This window comes from Engraulis encrasicolus, chromosome 10, assembly GCF_034702125.1.
Source record: "Engraulis encrasicolus isolate BLACKSEA-1 chromosome 10, IST_EnEncr_1.0, whole genome shotgun sequence".
NCBI classification, from domain to species: domain Eukaryota; kingdom Metazoa; phylum Chordata; class Actinopteri; order Clupeiformes; family Engraulidae; genus Engraulis; species Engraulis encrasicolus.
This window is the reverse complement of record NC_085866.1, coordinates 50,987,432-51,007,711: the sequence shown is the minus strand read 5'-3', so window position 1 is coordinate 51,007,711 and position 20,280 is coordinate 50,987,432. Positions and strand designations below refer to the sequence as shown.

The 20,280-nt window shown below is 41.0% G+C and overlaps 1 protein-coding gene across 1 annotated transcript; it reads left to right on the top strand.

Moving 5' to 3' along the window:
* Nucleotides 1-5,707: 5,707 nt before the first annotated feature.
* trappc6b (trafficking protein particle complex subunit 6B) lies at nucleotides 5,708-18,391 on the top strand. Its single transcript, XM_063207688.1, has 6 exons — nucleotides 5,708-6,105; nucleotides 6,222-6,289; nucleotides 6,674-6,791; nucleotides 7,305-7,388; nucleotides 17,071-17,164; nucleotides 18,052-18,391. Exons 1-6 carry the CDS (start codon nucleotides 6,025-6,027, stop codon nucleotides 18,078-18,080), a joined length of 474 nt encoding a protein of 157 aa, XP_063063758.1. The 5' UTR covers nucleotides 5,708-6,024; the 3' UTR covers nucleotides 18,081-18,391.
* Nucleotides 18,392-20,280: the final 1,889 nt, after the last annotated feature.

Here is a 20,280-nt window from a genome sequence, read left to right as displayed (position 1 = left end):
ACCCAGGAGGCATATTTGCCCACAAAAATACTTCATTTATATTTTTATGCCCTTAAAGAATCGCGTGAAGCAAAATTACGGTGTCTTCTTGAACAGTGAAGCACTTTTTATCGCCTTTAGCACTTCCTCGACTGAAGGTGGAGTTCAGTCAAGTTCTACAAACTTTTATACATTTCCAGAACCTAAACTGGATCTACTTTTACCTCATGGACTGCACTGTCTTCACATCTTCTGTAGCACATTAACCTTTAAGGGTGAACTGTCACCGCGGTGTGACAAGAATGTTAGCAAGATGGCAGTTCTAAAGAAAGATGAGCTCCTTGGAATGTGGAATTTTAGAATCCTACATTGGTGTAGAACACATTTGTTTTTATGAAAATTATTATTACAAAGAAAAACAAACCTCTCTCCCTTAAAGGTTAAGTTGTTGCAGGATTTACAAGGTTTCCACTATTGGAACTCGGAACAGAAGGACAGTGCATTTTTCAGTACTTCAGGAAATTTCAGAAGCAAAAGTTATACTCTGATAGGGTTAGAATTTCCCTAAATTTGTTTTAGCTCTAGTGAGTTTTTACCTGTTTTAGCAACAGGATGTTTGAGATCCCCAAGTGTTGGCATATTTAGATTTAGTTTGTGCTAGATTAAGTATCAGCGTTTACTGATGGAAGCAGTCACTAATCTCTCATCTGCAATCAGTCAAACTGGAGTTTTGTGATTTGGTTGAATTACTTTAGTGTGTGGCTAAATTTCCCAAATTTCTCCTGAACATTAGCATGATTTTTTTTTTTGAAACTATCGTATACAATGTGTGGAATAATGTTGAACAAGCAAAGGTATTCTAAAGTTTTGCTGTGAAACATTACCTTAAAAAATTGCTTTTTTGGAATGATTGTAACGAATTGTTTTTGAGTCTGAAAATGCTGCATTTATCCTCACATCTATCATGTTTTCGCAATTACCTCTTTACGATTCTCATGATCTTACCCAGAGCCTTCGAGAATATCTGACATAGGAATCATTTACAAAGACTGTGTAGAGAAGCAATACTTGCAATATTCATTCAGAGACCTTTATATCCAAGCTGATGAGCATGTGGTAGGATTATGTACCGGACCCATTTCACATGCCTGAGTATTCACTTTCAGGGATTTCTACACAGTTATTTGGGTCCTTTGTTTGGCCTTAGATTTATTTAGTGAGCACTTCTGTGGGGGGTCTTGGAGTTTTGGGGAAAATATGATGCTTTTATGTGACCAATAACATGAACTGCATATTTTGATTTTATTATTTGTTAGCATATTTTTTTGTGTAGATTTGACTTTTAAGACAACATACCTCATTATCAATTCTGCTACCTGTATCTGCTTTATTTGCAGAGTAACAGTATCACTTGAAACTTAAAATGGAAGGTCATGCTTGTGAGCTATGTACAGCGGATGGTATAAAAATGTTTTATAGGCTGTTACAGTTGATTGAAGAGCTCATTCTTTGGGGGGCTAATTAAACCGCCTATATTGTGGCCTTGATCATGTCACCATGCAGTTTTCTCCCTTTTTAGACATCAGAGGCCTATCATGCGTGGAGTAAAACTCATATTTGAAAGTATTATGAGTAATGCTGCAGCTACACTGTAAAAAGTGCTGCGTAGAGCCAACTCTTAAAAATCAAGGGAAAATACGGCTTGGATCTTTTTCCCCATAGGATGAACTTAACAAATATTGTGGCATACACAGATTTGTTTAGCGAATTTGAAATTAAGATCCATGCAACACTCAGTCTTATTTTTTAAAAGATGGTTCTATGCAGCACAGTGTACAGTGTACCAACTTTTGTATCACGATGTCATTTGAAAACAACTTGCCCTGAGCATATCGATAAGAACTGCAGAGAGAATACGTTTTTGCTTTGGACTACTTATATATACCTCACCCTACATTGTGCCAGTCACGTAAAGGCAGGGGATATCAGTACTTGTGCACTTAACTAACAAGATCCTGTTAGGCAACATAGCTGTACATTCCCTGGTATTCAGTTTTGTAGTTAGATCTGTGTAGTTACTGTGAGATTTTGATACTGGCTGCCTGACTACCTCAGACAATAGCACTTTTGGTGCTACACATTGTACCTCATGATGAGAGAACTGTGTTTAGAAAAAAATGTATACCTTTTAGGAGAAGTGTTGTGTTATCTGTACAAGCCCAGCATGGGTGTTGACAATACTGATGTTTTATCAATCCTTTTTAAAAGAGAATAAAAGCGAAAAGCTAAAATGTCTTTGGTCTCTCTTTGCTCTGTGTGAGATATCAGAAGAAACCTTGTTGAACTTGAGAAACTAACTTTTAGAAGGTATAAGTCCTACTACGTATCCCTCTGACTTTTTACTTGCACACAAATAATCTTAAACTGGTTAGCTGGTGCTATGTGTGTGCCAGGTAGGATACAAATATTACATTTGTTGAACCCTACATGTTGGCCATTGTTATAGAATTATCCATAATTTTGGCATAGTTCTTGAACTTCACCTGCAAGAAGCTAAAAGCCTAGGTGGAGAATATACACTCACCGGCCACTTCATTAGGAACACCTGTTACAACTGTTCATTGAGGCAAAATCCTGATCAGCCAATCACATGGTGGCAACTCTATGCATTTGTGCATGTAGACATGGTTGAGATGATCCGATGCAGTTCAAACCGAGCATCATAATGGGGAAGAGGCTATTTAAATGACTTTGAGCATGGCATGGCATGGCTGTCGAAAGGATTTGATTTGAATATTTCAGAAAAGACTGATCTACTGGGATATTCACACATGACCATCTCTAGGGTTTACAAAATATGGTACGAAAAAGAAAAGAAATACAGTGAGCAGCATTTCTGTGGGCAAAAATGCCTTGTTGATGTCAGAGGAGAATGGCCAGACTGGTTGGAGCTGATACAAAGGCAACATTAAGTCAAATAACCACTCATTACAACCAAGGTGAGAATCCCTGATTACACAGCACATCAAATCTTGAGGCAAATGGGCTACAACAGCAAACAAAAAAAAACACACACATTTGGTGCCACTCCTGTCAGCTAAGAACAGGAAAATGAGGCAACAGTTTGGACAGGCTCACCATAAACGACACTAGAAGATGGGAGAAATGTTGCCTGGTCTTGATATCTACTGTAACACTCAGGTGGAATGGTCAGAATTTGGCGTCAACAGCATGAAGATATGGGTCAATCCTGCCTTACATCAACGTTTCAGGCTGGAGATATAATGGCATGAGGATATTTTCTTAGCACAATTTGGGACAGTTAGTACCAATTTATCTTTGCTGGAATGCCACAGCCTACCCGAGTATTGTTGCAGACAGTGCAGGCAGTTCTGAAGGCAAAAGGGGGTCCAATCCAGCACTAGAGGTGTTCGTAATTAAGTGGCCGGTGAGTGTATATGAAAACGGGCTTTATTTAAACTACTTTCAATACAACTGCAAAAAAAACCTTTACAATTACATAACGGCAAAATACAGATTCGCATTTTGTTCATTCCAAAATATTTGTACAAATAATTGAGACAGGCATAAATAAGACACTGCAGAACTATTAGGCAAAGAAGTATTTTGAGCACATCGTCACATTCATGCATATTTTCCAACTTGTAAACATGCTGAATTTAAGCATTCAGGTTACGCATACTTGTATAATGAGAGGGTGTAATCTAAGGACGCCAACACCATAATTATTAGGCAGCTGTGTTATCCTTGGGGAAAGTTGACCACAAAAAAAGCAATGTAACAGACAGCCTGATTTGTTTATGTCTTCCAGAGTGATGTGGCACTCTGAAAATTGTCAAGCTATTTGGAAATGATCACAGGAGTATCAAGCGTTCATTACATCAGGGTCACAAGGAATGTGTTTGCAAAGGAACTGTCAAAGATTGAGGTGGCAAGCAGGACATTTGCGCCTGAGCCCAGGATGACCATTGCAGGCCCCTCAGTGTTTTGCCCAGGGGCCCTATCTGCAATATTGCTCCGCCAGTGAAGATGCTCTAGTCCAGTGTTTCCCAACCTTTTTTCTCGCGTACCCCCTAAACCTCTTAGTTGTGCCATGAGTACCCCCTAATTCATGTTCTATATTGCTTTCTCTGTCCTGATGTGACTGCTCCATACATTTGTATAATAATAACATCTTTCCAAGTACCCCCTGCAGTGTGCTCGCGTACCCCTAGTGGTACACGTACCCCTGTTTGGGAAACATTGCTCTAGTCAACACTGGGTCAAGACATGGGGCCTATACTACAAAGCTGGTTCAGGATAAGTTAAGGTTAAGTTAAGAGTTAAATAATTTAATAGAAGAGCCCGGAGTCCTCATTTTCTTAAGAAAAGTCCTTGTATTAGATGATTTACCTCTTAACTTAAACTTAACTTATCCTGAATCAGCTTTGTAGTATAGGCCCATGTTTGAAGACAGATTTCTCAAAGGTTTTAGGACTGTTGAGAGTGACTCCTCATGGATCACATTGAATGGGCCTATGGCTGGATCGGTAATTAGCACAAAGCTCCACTCACGCAGCAAACATGTGAAAGCCCACCTGGGAAACTCACATCGTCATTGTGACACAACAACAAAATTGCATTTAAGCCTGCCTCACCTGTGCCAGGTGCAGCCCCAAAATGCGCCCCAAGGGAGCAGTGCTGCGGCATGTACCATGTTCAGAGTACCTCAGTCATGGAGGAGGATGGGGAAGAGCACAGGTTAATTACTTCCACCACCATCCTGGCAGGTTGGGAATCGAATGTGGAGGTGGAATCCTGTTATGGACATGGTATTATTAAAGATGGGCTAGTTGCACCACTTAAGGTGGAAAATGGGCTAAAACGACTGTGTTTTTATGTAGGACAGTGCTCTATCTCATATACCAGATACTCTGCAGTTTGGCTAGAAAGTACAGGCCTAAAAGAAAAAGTATTTTAATATACCCAACCGGCCCCCAAACCTTTGAGAACATGTGGGTCCTTTTTAACCTAATTGTGAACTTGTGGGTCCTTTTTGAATGAGAAATATACAGTGAAGGAAAACCGTAAACCTGTCTGAACGTTGTAGGCCTATGGGAGGTTGTTCTCACTATTGCACAAAGACATAAAATGGTATGGAGCCACAACACATTTTACTGTGTTCATTACTGTATTCAACATTTACACTTGTCCGTTCATTTTGTCATAATAAACTATACTCCATGACAGATGACAGCTCAGAAGATGTGAAAGTGTTAGTGTTTTTATATGTCCAGCACTATGTCACATTATCCTTCTAAACTGTAGAATTAGATGTTTAAAAATAATTTATTGGGAATGTAATGGTCATGAAATTGTCATGAAAATTCCTGCTGCACTTTACATTACATTAGACTACATTGATTAGCTAACGCAGTGACTTACAGGTAGCCTAGAAGGTAATTGATGGATGGATGGATGGATAGATGAATGGATGGATGGATGGATGGATGGATGCATGGACGGACAGACAGATGAATGGGAATCTTAACATATTGCCTTTAGAAAGGCTCTTCTCTCTTTTTTGTACAGAGTATAGACGCATAAAGTAGGCCTATCCATCTGAATTAGCTGTTCCTATCGATTGTATACTGTCACCTGTCTCTGAGAACCATGTCAAGAATTACATGCTGGCATTGAAATGGGCAGCTAAAATATTTACGGAAGCTGGGAAGGACCCCACTTGTCAAATGACTTGCGCTAGTGGCAAACATTAGCTAATTTTGGCTTAATGCGATCTTAACAGGGTTTCTAAACGTTATTTTATGAAGATAATTCAACTAATCGTGTAATTGAAGTACACGTTTGTGTACATGTGTATTTTGGCGAATGCCAAGCGAGCGTTAGCTAGCTATCGTCATCACAGCGTCAATGAAATGTTGCTGACCAACTTTGGGGTGTTGTGAAGAGTGGGAAGACCATAACAAGAAAATACACTTTTTATGAAACTTTTCGAAGAGCACTGTGACTGGGTAATATTTGGGAATGGCAGATGAAGCCCTCTTCCAGTTTCTTCACAATGAAGTTATTCAGTATGTCTACAAATCAGCAGAGACCGGGGAGATGGTAAAACTCTTTTCCCCCTCCTAACATTGGACATTACAAATATTCCATGACGATTTCTTCCTGAGAGCTGTTGCAATGCTTTCGCATGTCAACAAATTATTCTTTTCATAATTTAGGAAAACGGGCGATGCATCACCAAACTGGAAAGCATGGGATTTAGAGTCGGACAAGGGCTCATAGAAAGGTATGATACCACTGTTGGTGTTCAATGTGTGTGGCATGCTCTAGTGGTCTATTCTAAGTGAAACGTCTACAATGATTATTTTTCTGGTTGTAGTCTACGTAGAACGCGGGTATACGGAGTATACCCACTTCTAAATTTCAGGGATTTCAGTATACCCACTTAAAATTGATTGATCCATTGTTTTGAATAGCACAAATATATACAGTATACCCACTTCAAAAAATGCTCAAATATACAGTATACCCACCATAAAAAAGTAGACTACACCACTGCTTAAATCCACATCCCTAACAAGTATTTCATATTTTATGTGTTGTTTTTAATATTGCCACTGAGATTATCCCTAATCCCTTCACATTTAAAACAACTTTGATTCTACTTTAGATTTACAAAAGATACCGCACGCTTCAAAGATGAACTTGACATTATGAAATTCATCTGTAAGGACTTTTGGACCTGTGTCTTTAAAAAGCAAATCGACAACTTGAGGACAAACCACCAGGTAACCATGAGGCATACTCATCGTCAAGTGTCCAGTGCTTTACCTAAGTTGCCACTTTAGTACTTAATACATATTTTACCACCTTGCACTCATTAATGTAGGCTACGTAATGCTTACTGGTATTATATCTGATGGACTATTTTGAAATAGCCTACTACACCTACATTTTGAGCATTACCAAAGAAGTGTGGGCAGGGCCAGGCCTAGGCTGCCAATAGTAAGAGGTTGGACCCATTTTACCCCTTTAACATTAGTCTTGTGTGATGACAGATACTCTGTACTTCCTAAATTGGCCATGCATGTATATGCCAATATACAGTCCATTCCAATTCATTCCAAGACAGTTTTAACTGGTGCTGTGCACATCCCCAGACCATTAACACATCAACCTTCACTAACAACGTTCCTGTGGGAGCACAACTCTTTAATTGCCTGATGATAATATTTTAACAGAACTGTCTGGATTCCACTTCTCCCCTTTTGACAATTGTTTTGTTTTCCATCCCTTGCTAGGGCATTTATGTGCTCCAAGATAATAAATTCCGCCTGCTTACACAGCTGTCTGCAGGTAAACAGTATTTGGATTATGCTCCAAAGGTGAGTAGCTTGTTTTCACATTTTATGTAATCTTTTTTTAGGGCTTCTTATTGTTTTGTTGTTGTTGTTTTCTGTTGTCAAAACAACTAAAAGAAGAAGGATAATCCGCACACTGCTGCTGCTCACCGATTTATTCAACACAATGTTTTGGGAACATTGTTGTTTGCTATCTGTCACCCATGCCCGGCCCTTCCTTATCTATAAGAACTCTCACTCACAGGCACACACACACACCTATACACCTAACGAAGACCGTGTGAAGTTGAAGCGTTGTGTTGAATAAATTGGTGAGCAACAACAGTGTGCAGATTTTCCTTCTCATATGCGTCTTTGTTTGATCCAGCACCTATTTTACTGGATATGCGCACGCATCCCCTGCACCACCATTGTCAAAACAACCCTGAAGCCTTATTAAGTTGTGTACTACTACTAACAACTAAGTTGCAGATGTGACTTTAAATGATAAACACCTCTGCAGTATTTCTCTATCTTTTCACTGTGGTGTCACTGGGTGTTAAAGGGATGGAAAGTGACTTTGAGTCCTGAACTGCAGAGAAATCCAGACTTCAGTTAGTGCTTGACTGATTCAGAGGGCACAGGGGAGTATTTCAACAACCTGGCTAAGTTAATAGGAAGTGGATAACCTGATTATAGAGAGTTCACATGTGTCATTTAGTTAAGAAAATGTCGACTCCAGCCTCTTCTATTAGATGATTTACCACTACCTCAAGGCTAACTAAGTTTAATACCACAGTGGGTTTACATACAGTGTTGAATCTCGCCCTCAACCCCGTGCCTGCAGTTCACCTAGGGAGCGCTGTCGAGACAGCAGAGGTCATAAGGCTGGCGCTAATAACTGACAATTGTGCTCGCTGTCTGCTGAAACTTGACAATATTACTGTAAGTTCTGTGAAACCAATGTGGATTTTAATTAAATGTACAATAACATGGGAGTTATGTCCTTCTGATTTCCTACAGCTTTGGCATTTATGAGTCAGGCTCCGCTAGCATCTTGCTAACAAAATTGCTTTACGGCCGTCGTGATCACAGCAATGCAGCTGGCCGACCAATCCAAACGCAGTGTGTGAAGCCACTCGTGACGTCATATTGACAATAAAGACGTATTTTACAAAGATCCAGCAAGTTTAAACATTCAAACTAACTGCTGTTTGAAAGGATAATCTATCCTGCCTTTTGGAAAAATAAAATGAAACGATGATACCAATTCTCTCCCAAAGCAATGGCAGCATCGTGGTTGAGCTCCATGGGACCACATTCATTTCAACAGCCTCTGCGCTCCTTAGCGCTCCTCTGCGCTGTCTGGATGGCGCCACTTAGTGGACAGTACCACCCGGAAAAAGTAGCGAGATTGCTCTCTCGTACTAGAGTAGAGTAGAGTAGAGTAGAGTATCGTTTATTGATCCCAGGGGGAAATTAAGGTGTCACTCTCTGTTAATACTGAGCCAGGTTCTTGCAATATACCCCGCTGCTGTCCGTTTTTAGGTGGAGACGCTGCTTGCATTAAATACTGCAAATTTGAAATGTTCATCTCTGTTCTGTCTGGAGATGTGCTTGATCAATGTCTCATATGTAATCAATAGCTGCTGTGAAAACGATGTTTCACTTTGCCTAGGCAAACACACAAAGGAAAGGGCATATCATTTGGGAGCTTAAAGGGGTATGCCACGATTTTGGGGCTTATTACAGTTAAAATCGTTGGCTGGGGTTTATAAAGTGTATTATTTTTCATGTTAAGCGTTGTCTTGCTTTAAGACAAGTTAAAAGAGGGCATATGTCGCTAAGCTAGTGAAAGTCAATGTATCCGTGTAGCATTGTAGCATGCTACATGGATACATTGACTTTCACTAGCTTACAGGGATTAAAGTTTTCCGTCGCTATGACGGATTTCCGTCAACTGGATTTTCGTTTGGACGGATTTCCGTCCTTATAATTCATGTCAATTAATTTACAATTTTACACTTTCCAACTGAACTCAAATCGAGAGCACTCCTGGCCATGAGAAGGGGACGAGAGGTGTGTTTGGTGCACGGATTTAGTTTTACACTCCAGCACCGGTTGTGTCATACAACAGATTCACTCAGTAGTTTTGAGCCATCCCCTGGTCTTCCGTGTTCCAAAAAAAAAGTACACTGCGGTCAACAATTCGGTTGCGGCGCAGCTCGAGAGATAAAAAAAATCAAATAGCCAACATTGTTGCTGATGGCAGAAAAGAAAATAAGTGTAATACTATGTCTTTAAAGTGCAATGACAATCATTAAATGGGTTGGACTGATATTCCAATATGGGCTAATAATGCGCATGGAATGCATAGCTGGAAGAAGGTAGGATATGTTTCCATTATCATTGCACCTGCCGTGGCGGATAGTTAGAAAAAAAAGAATAGTTTACTTCGACTGCGCATGATGTCCTTTTCATGAAGGGTTTTTCTTTTAAGCATTGTGACTTTTACTAACATTATTCATAGCCCCAATGGGACTGCTATCATTGGCAGCTAGCTAGAATATACCATGTGTAATAACATGCGTTTCATCCTCAAAGTTTAGCGCGTTTGACTGGCTACGTGTAGAACTAGCTGTAGTTGTCTTTCTGACAACGGATAATTTACAGTCTCACCTGTAATCATAGCATATTAACTTTGTTGTTGCCGATATATTTAAGAAATAAGTTGAAAATGGGTTGCATTTTACAGGGGTCACGGAGCAACCGTATCACGCACCAGTCGTAAAGTCTTCACGAAAAAAATGGGGGAATTTCTGGGGGAAATTGTGTACAAGGACGTGGTGAATTCACGATATTGCCCGTGTTTCGTGGTTGATTTACGGTTTCAGTCTCGTGGTTGATTTACGATATGCATTGAAAACTACGTGGTTGATTTACGATATGCATGCGTTGGCATTTGCGTTGGCATTTTTGCACAGGGGCGGGGACCGGCCGCGACAGAACCAGAACCAGGGAACGGCAGCTTTTGTGATATGCACCGGAATTCTCATCCGCCTTGTACAGGGTACAGTGGGGTAAATCAAATATAGCCTACCTGTGTAACAATTCGGTTCCTGCCGTACAGTGGGGTAAATCAAATATGGCCTACCTGTGTAACAATTTTGTGATATGCACCGGAATTCTCATCCGCCTTGTACAGGGTACAGTGGGGTAAATCAAATATAGCCTACCTGTGTAACAATTCGGTTCCTGCCGTACAGTGGGGTAAATCAAATATAGCCTACCTGTGTAACAATTCGGTTCCTGCCGTACAGTGGGGTAAATCAAATATAGCCGAATTCCGGTGCAATATCGATATCGTTCCTGCCATACATTTGTCCCACATCGCTTGATGAGAATTCCGGTGCATATCACAAAAGCTGCCACACCGGCCGCGACAGAACACTGCAGATACATTCCTTTGATCAAAGTAGCCCTACATCAAATGCACTGTAGCCATGACAGAACCGCCGCCTCCCAATTTAAAACACCGCTGATAGCCTGATTACACTCATGCCCGTAGGCCTACTCCTTCCCAGTAAAAATAAATAAAATAAAATAACGATTGAATAAATAAGTAGCCCCTCGTGCCTTCTTTATTGGAATGCGGAGGTAGGTGCAATGAAAATATCGGAGTGAGGAGTTAGGTGCAATGAAAAGCGAAAAACATTTTATTATTGCCCGTGTTTTCGTGGTTGATTTAAGATTTGAGTCTCGTGGTGGATTTACGATATGAATGCGTTGGCATTTGAAAACTACGTGGTTGATTTACGATATGCATGCATGTAGTCTACAACTAAAACGTGTTTTTGGCAGCTGATGAATGGCAGCGCATCTTCCTGATTTCCACCTTCTGTTTAAAATGGACACGGGGAGTGACATGAAGCCGCCCACCGATTTAAAACACCGCTGGTGATTAGGCTACACTCCTGCCCGTAGGCTATCTTTGAATTTACACTCCTGCCCGTATATCCGTATCCACATGCATATGTAGCCTACTGCGTCAGGGCGGTGGTCCCAGACGCTGATGCTACTGATGCTGAGCACCACTCCCTACTCACCTTTTCTCTGAAAGCTGCTGATGTAGGCCTAGTCACCACCTTGCCCAGTGGTTTTCAAAGTGTGTGTGTCACAAAGTGTTGATTAAATGGTCTCTCTTAACACTACTCTTAACTGTATTATTATAAGGCACTCTAGAATGGTGCAAGAGCTCCCATTCATTTTCAATGGGCGGTATTTTCATGGGACTATTATTGTATAGGTAGGTTTGATACCTCACTACATCTCCATCCAGAAGAATTGACCAGGATTATTAACAGACAACCGGTATACACTAACATTTAATGTGCATTTACCACTGATATTATAGAAGAAACTCACACGATTTCAAGTATTTATTTACAGTATTTATTTTACAACACACCACACACACACACACACACACACACACATGCGCGTGCACAGATTTTGGGGGGCAGGTGCATTGTTTAAAAAAAACACACACAAAAAAACAAATAAGCTTTGAATAATAATAATAATAACACTATAATGATAGTAATAAAAACAAAAGAAATCAACACAAAAACAACTAAAATGTGCCTTACACACACACAGAACTAACTCAAGACAAAAGCACATGCACACACACACACACACACACACACACACACACACACACACACACACACATGCGCGTGCACAGATTTTGGGGGGCAGGTGCATTGTTTAAAAAAAACACACAAAAAAAAACAAATAAGCTTTGAATAATAATAATAATAATATAATGATAGTAATAAAAACAAAAGAAATCAACACAAAAACAACTAAAATGTNCTTTACACACACACACAAACACACACACACACACACACACACACACACACACACACACACACACATGCGCCGTGCACAGATTTTGGGGGGCAGGTGCATTGTTTAAAAAAATCACACACAAAAAAACAAAATAAGCTTGAATAATAATAATACTAACACTATAATGATAGTAATAAAAACAAAAGAAATCAACACAAAAACAACTAAAATGTGCCTCACGGTAGCCAGACTGAGCCCTCCTTGTGAATCAGGTCTGGAGTAAAGTACTTGGTAAATGTTAAAGGGACACTGTGCAGGNAAATGGTCAAAAAAGGTACTGCAACTATGGCTGCTCATTGAAACTGGGCTGCAATATTGCCAAATTTGGTCTTTACATGAAAGTGTACTAAGTAATAAACAAATATTTTCTAGTATGGTCCGAGTGCAGTCATTTTTGCAGCTGAAAGTGGCTATTTTTGGAAAATTCAAAAATGGCGGACTATGTTGAAGATCCCCTTTTTTCATGTATGAAAAGTGCAATTTTTCCAGTCATAATGAATACTTAAGAATTTGATGGTGGTTGTGTACTCATGAAAAAGGGTAACATTAGTGAAAGGGCAGCATGAATTCTGGAAATAGATTTGAATGTCGATGATAATCAGGCCAGCGTCATGGTGCTCCCTTCATGGCGAGTGCTGGGGAGCTTTGAGGTCACTGAGAGAGAGAATTGTAAACATTAGACAGCTCTGTAGTTTTTTCATTTCTACCAAATCTATAATGTTTTAATTTGTACCACAATTGCATGTGGAATATATATGTGGAGACAGCAACATGACAGCAGGGAATCTGGCCGTTTTCCGCTGGAAAATACTGTGTAGCTGGGCCATTCATGTCAACACAGTAATTTTGCAAGTCGCTCACCCATTTTGCAAGTAAGGTTGTTATGACACCCGGTCGCTTTCAGCCATTAAGTGCACTTAGAGCTGTTTACTCAACACACTGCTACTATTTCACACATTTTAAACGTTGCCATTTTGCAGGAAGAGGAGCACCAGTTTCATTTCTCAACATTTGAAACAAAACTGTAAACAAAATTAATTGTGACCAGTTGATAATGGTTAATTATGTCCCTTTAAATGACTGTGATTGATGTTGAGGTTTATTTTTAGTTTAGTTTTCAAGTTGTACTCGTACATACAAGTTGTACTCGTACGTACAAAACTCTGTTAAGCTATTGCCATTCCACCAAGAACAAAGTGATTGCTGTGAGTTATTCAGCCAGTGGAATGTGCTGTGTGTGTGTGTGTGTGTGTGTGTGTGTGGGGGGGGGGGGACTTTTTTTTTGCTTTTTTTCCACTGCTGCATGTGTATGTTTGTGTTGTAAATAAATACTTGAATGTTTGAACATGCCTCTCGTGTGAGTTTCTTTACTTGGTAGGTTCTTGCATATGAAATGTATAGTGTGTCTTTAATAGCCTAATATTCATAGTCAATTCTTCTATCCCATTTAAAGGCTTAAACATTACATTATGAATTGCCGGTATTACTTTTCAAGGTTAAAGTCCCTCTAGCAATGCTTGGGGTTAGGTGTCCTGCTCAACGGCACTTCAGCCATGGATGGAGGTGTAGGGAGAGGTTAGGGTGGGATTTAAAACCTACAACCCCATAGATAGAAGAACACATAAAATAATACAGTAATCAACACTTTGTGACCCCCCCCCCCCCCCCCCCCACACACACACACACACACACACACACTTTGAAAAACCACTGGTCAATGTGGTGACTAGGCTACATCAGCATCAGCATCTTTCAGAGAAAAGGTGAATAGGAGTGGTGCGTGCATCACCATCAGTGGAGCATCAACGTCTGGGCATGATCATAGGGTGACCATCTGTCCGGACTTCGGGTGGACAACCCCGCACCCTAACCCACCGCCCTGTCGCAGTAGTCCTACCCGTGGCTTCAAATCGCCGGTGGGCGGCTTCATGTAAATTCAAAGATAGCCTACGGGCAGGAGTGTAATTACCAGCGTGTTTTTAAATCCGGAGGCGGCTTATGTCACTCCTCCCTCCCCGTGTAATTTTAAACAGAAGTTGTAGACTACATGCATATCGTAAATCAACCACGTAGTTTTTCAAATGCCAAACGCATGCATAGGCCTATCGTAAATCAACCACGAGACTCAAATCTTCTGTCGCAGTAGTCCTACCCGTGGCTTCAAATCGCCGGTGGGCGGCTTCATGTAAATTCAAAGATAGCCTACGGGGGCAGGTGAAATTACCAGCGGTGTTTTAAATCCGGAGGCGGCTTATGTCACTCCCCTCCCCGTGTCATTTTAAACAGAAGTTGTAGACTACATGCATGCATATCGTAAATCAACCACTAGTTTTCAAATGCCAAATCTTAAATCTTAAATCAACCACGAAAACACGGGCAATAATAAAATGAAGTGTAATCAGGCTATCAGCGGTGTGGAGTAGGGCTAGGGCATGAGTCTCCCCGTGTCATTTTAAACAGAAGTTGTAGACTACATGCATGCATATCGTAAATCAACCACGTAGTTTTCAAATGCCAAATCTTAAATCTTAAATCAACCACGAAACACGGGCAATAATAAAATGAAGTGTAATCAGGCTATCAGCGGTGTGGAGTAGGGCTACGGGCATGAGTGTAAATCAGGCTATCAGCTGTGTTTTAAATCGGGAGGCGGCCGGTGTGGCTATCAGCGGTGTGGAGTAGGGCTACGGGCATGAGTCTCCCCGTGTCATTTTAAACAGAAGTTTGTAGACTACATGCATGCATATCGTAAATCAACCACGTAGTTTTTCAAATGCCCAAATCTAAATCTTAAATCAACCACGAAACACGGGCAATAACAAATGAAGTGTAATCAGGCTATCAGCGGTGTGGAGTAGGGCTACGGGCATGAGTGTAATCAGGCTATCAGCTGTGTTTTAAATCGGGAGGCGGCCGGTGTGGCAGCTTTTGTTATATGCACCGGAATTCAAGCGATGCGCAAATGCCAACGCATGCATATCGTAAATCAACCACGTAGTTTTCAATGCATATCGTAAATCAACCACGAGACTGAAACCGTAAATCAACCACGAAACACGGGCAATATCGTGAATTCACCACGTCCTTGTACACAATTTCCCCCAGAAATTCCCCCATTTTTTCCGTGAAGACTTTACGACTGGCGCGAGATAGGGCTCCACGGAGGCTATCCCTGGCAGAGCCAATATTTTATGTCTTGTTCTGGGAAGCAGTGTTCTCATGGGTGGTCAATAATTGCCGTTTCGGAGTTTGTTTCACTTTCGAGGCTTGTTGTAGGCTACTCTGTGATGCTATTTTTGCTAACTGGAATAGTGTGCAGCAACAGTTGTGTGTGCTCGTTTTTGAGTGGCTCAACGTCTGTGCCCACCTTCTCGGACTATACGCTTCGTTTGAGTTCAGTTATTTGCGCACAGCGCACTCAGGACTGATAGGTGGGTGATTTGTTTTGATTCGAGTGGAAAGTTGCGCGACAACCTTGGGAAAGTGTGCTTTTGTTATATAGACGTATGTCTGACTGTGTCGTGTCTGCTTGCGTCGTGTCAGCTTGTAGGATAGAACATGAGTGCGTGTAGGAATCGGGGACGTTTTTTAAATCAATGGTAAGCGTGTGCCTGGCACCGCACATGGAGAAGCAAAAAAGTACCGGTAGCCATAGGTTTTCAAAACTGTAGAATACAAGAGGTAGACTACCGCGCCCTGTTTGTAAACATCAACAAGTTATTTGTAACAGGACGAATGGTGAAAAACATACAACATAACCAACTAGTTTAAATGTCAGAAATACAACTGCAAGCATGCGCACCAGTGCTTTCACCAGAACAGTGTTTGCCCATTCTGATGGGAAAGACAAAATATAGCCTACTACTACAACAAAAAAAAAAACATAATGGGATCACTGTATCAACGCATTGCAATTCCAAGTCAATAATTCTGTGATATCAGCTAGACCATTTTGAAGCAACACTCAATGTGAATCCATTCTGCATAATGTTGTGAACAATTCATAAACAGGTAGAAATAAGAGGAAATAACCAAAACATGCCCCAAATTGCAGTTCAATGTTTGCAGTCTGATATAGTATCCATTATCCCTCCATTCTCGGCTCCCTTTCCCTCTTTCCTTTTTTTGTATTTAGAAATTGGCATCTGTAAACATAGCATAGCATCTGATCTAGTACCTACAAGTACATTCATACTGAGTGTGTATATAGGCCTACTGAGTGTATAATGAATATTCATTACCTCCGCCAAGGAGGTTATGTTTGTTAATGTGAAGTGTAAAGTGTTGTGTTGATTGAAATTCTGATTTTGTGGCACTTTTTGGTATTACTGGCGCCCTCAATACATAGGCCTATTCTGCTCCAGGCGACTGCCCTGTCTGCCTATGCCTATGCTGGCTCTGGCACCATTCCTTGCATAAAACCAGTGTGTTTCGTTATGAGGGCAGAGCCTGGCTACATTGGTTTTCGTTGGGTTACGGAGTGATACTCGATCGGGTGCCTAACCGGTAAAAAAGTTCAGTCAGATGACTTTTTTTTGCTTTAATCCCTGAGCTTAGCGACATATTCCCTCTTTTAACTTGTCTTAAAGCAAGACAACGCTTAACATGAAAAATAAGACACTTTACCACCTTTATAAACCCTGCCCAACGATTTTAACTGTAATAAGCCCCAAAATAGTGGCATACCCCTTTAATAGCCATAACCTTAATGTCCTTCAGGATAAATCAACTCTACACTACTAGTGTTCTACATGTGTAATAACCGTTCAATCTAATCTAAATCTATTCTAATCTGATTTCACCATAACAGTATTTAGCGTTCACCTGTGGCCTGGTGAGAGGAGGACTCTCCAACATTGGAGTGAAAAGCATCGTGACAGCAGAAGTGTCTGTCATGCCTGCATGTAAGTGTTGCATTAAATACAAATAGCCACTCCCATGATCTGCTGTCACCGTGGACAAATCTCATTTTCTAATTTGGGACTTCATCAGGTGACACTGAAGAAGGCTCTGTGCAGCCGAAACGTCTGTCATGTCAGTCCCTGCAAAGTTAAAATAAAATAAAACCACAAGAAAGAAGNAAAATTGAGTGCCATCCATTCCCTACGACTAATTTGGGACTTCAAAATAGCTCACCCCAGTCCTCAGGGCAGTGTGTGGTGTAGATTTTAGGATATAGATCGTTACATTCTTATTACATGGCATAACACTTGACAGATGCTTGTATCCAAAGATTATCTATTCTAAATGCATTTAGAACGTCTCTGCTTGTATCCAAAGTAACTTACAGTTATAATAATGTGCATGGGCTATAGGTGCCTTGCTCAAGGACACTGCAGCCGTGGATGAGGGTGCAGGAGCCCACAGGAGGCATTACTCCTTCTGGTGTGGGATTCAAACCTTCATTCTCCTCAGCCAACTCAGACCCAAATTCTTTCAAGCATTTACATAAATGTTATGGAGAGGCGAATGGGAGGCGGGAAGGCAGTCTAAAGCTCAGAATCAATTTTTAAACTTCCACACACATTTCATTAATTAAATGATGCATTTCAGTCCTTGGTTCAGGTAAATTTTAAGGTTATTTTACTGAGAAGAACCAGTAATTAAAACCAATGGACCCATAAGTTGTGCGAAATAAATAAGTTAATTGCAGAACAGGAGCTTAGACTTGATTATCTTAACATTTGTTGAGAAACATAGGACGAGATACTAGCAATGTCACTTCAAATTAATATTTTTTTGTTTTGTGTTCATCTTCTGCTAACAAGCATTTGTTTGTTCTTCCCCTCAGGTAAATTCCAAGTCATGATTCAGAAGTGAAGTGGACAAATCATCTATTAATACTTTCCTTGATGCCTTTTCTTTTTATTATTTTTTCTTTTTCTTAAGAAAACTTACCCTAGCATGTAAATTACGTTTATCTACTATGTGTCTTTCTTTCAGATGTTTTATCGTTGCTTTAATCAGAATATTCTATCAAAATCATAAGATACTGTTAACTGGCAGCCATAACTATATTTGCACTGCATTATTTGCTGAAGTTTGCCTGTGATTGCCCCCTGATGGGGATTGCAACATTTTAATGTTTAGTGTTTAAGTATTGTGATATTAAAACACATCATGTAAAGATGTCCATTTAGTCTGTTTCACTGTTTTACTGAAAAGTTGCCTACACACACACACACACACACACACACACACACACACACGTACCATCTTTAACATTACCTGACTGCCAAATTGCATTTCAACTTCCATACAGTATATGCATGACAAAATGCAATGCAAAATGCATGCAATACAGTGGAAGGGAGCACTAGCTTTAAAAGGACACCCTAAAATACAATGCACTCCCACAGACACCTGGTCTTTTTTAATAGACACAATAAATACTTCAAAAGGATGTGAGAATCAGTCATTTCGGACTGCCCATAGCGACACACTTCTTCTGAAATTGCATGGCAAAGCATTTTTTTTGCATGTAAGAACTTTATTCTTACAACTTTTCAAAGAGAATTATTAATTGATTTGCAAACTTTAAAGGGGCATTCCACCGGTGGAGTCATGAATATGTATTGAAAGTGGGTCATATATGTAGTAGAGTAGTAGCATACATTTCTAATTTGGTGACTTCTTGGCCGAGAAAAGGCAGAAAATGACTTTTTAGTGCTTGTGGATTTGTGACAACAATCCCCATAATGCATTGCAATGCTCAAGTTCCACAGGCCAGGCAGCTCTGCCAGTAAGTGCATTCGAGTAGTCACTAGGCCCATACGACTTTGATGCTGTCGACCAACGTTGACGGAAGCACGCGAGCGAGAACTTGTTGTCACGATGTGGGTGTTATTAAATACAGCGCATTTACAGTCGGCCACAAATATGAACGAGAAGATGAGCTCGCACCGATTTGCTCTACTAACACACCAGGTGTGAGGAGTGGGGGGACAGGCAGTGAGGAGGAGCTGGAGTGGGGACCTGCGCAAACTTGTGTAGAGGTGTGAGACAAGACCCATATACACACGTGAGTGAGTAGTTGACCAACCAGTTCATGGGCGCGTGACCTCGGAGGCAGTCCGCAGACGAGCGTTGAAGGGGATAAGCAACTGCAGAGGTTGCAAGATCTGACTGCAGCCGCATTCATCCCGCGATAATTTGACACCATGTGACATGTCACCTCGTCAACGCAACATTGACGAAATTTCGAAGTTTGACAGGAAATCTAACCGTCATGCAGCATTTTCATCCAGAGTGCATTGCTGTCTACACACGCATGCATGCGTTGATGAGAAATCGAATGCACTTATCAACGCGTGCATGCACATTTAGACAGCAATGCACTCTGGATGAAAATGCTGCATGACGGTTAGATTTCCTGTCAAACTTCAAAATTTCGGTGATGTTGCGTTGACGAGGTGACATGTCACATGGTGTCAAACTATCACGGGATGAATGCAACTGCAGTCAGATCTTGCAACCTCTGCAGTTGCTTATCCCCTTCAACACTTGTCTGCAGACCGCCTCCGAGGCCACGTGCCCATGAACTGGTTGGTCAACAACTCACTCACGTGTGTACAGTATATATGAGTCTTGTCTCACACCTCTACACAAGTCTGCGCAGGTCCCCACTCCAGCTCCTCCTCACTGCCTGTCCCACTACTCCTCACATGTGGTGTGTTAGTAGAGCAAACTGGTGCGGTTAATATTTGTTCCGACTTTAAATGCGCTGTATTTAATAACACCCACATCGTGACAACAAGTTCTCGCTCACGTGCTTCGTCAATGTTGGTCGACACAGCAACAAAGTCGTATGGGGCTAGCCAACCAGTTCATGGGCGCATGACCTCGGAGGCAGTCCACAGACGAGCGTTGAAGGGGATAAGCAACTGCAGAGTTTGCAAGATCTGACTCCAGTCGCATTCATCCCGCGATAGTTTGACACCATGTGACATGTCACTTCGTCGACGCGACATGACTGAAATTTTGAAGTTTGACAGGAAATCTAACCATCATGCAGCATTTT

Excerpts from the sequence above, each read along its gene's own strand:
- trappc6b (XM_063207688.1), top strand. The coding sequence starts at position 6,025 with ATGGCAGATGAAGCCCTCTTCCAGTTTCTTCACAATGAAGTTATTCAG. Across the intron at positions 6,106-6,221 it reads CAGCAGAGACCGGGGAGATG|GAAAACGGGCGATGCATCAC; the intron begins GTAAAACTCTTT and ends TTCATAATTTAG. Across the intron at positions 6,792-7,304 it reads ACTTGAGGACAAACCACCAG|GGCATTTATGTGCTCCAAGA; the intron begins GTAACCATGAGG and ends ATCCCTTGCTAG.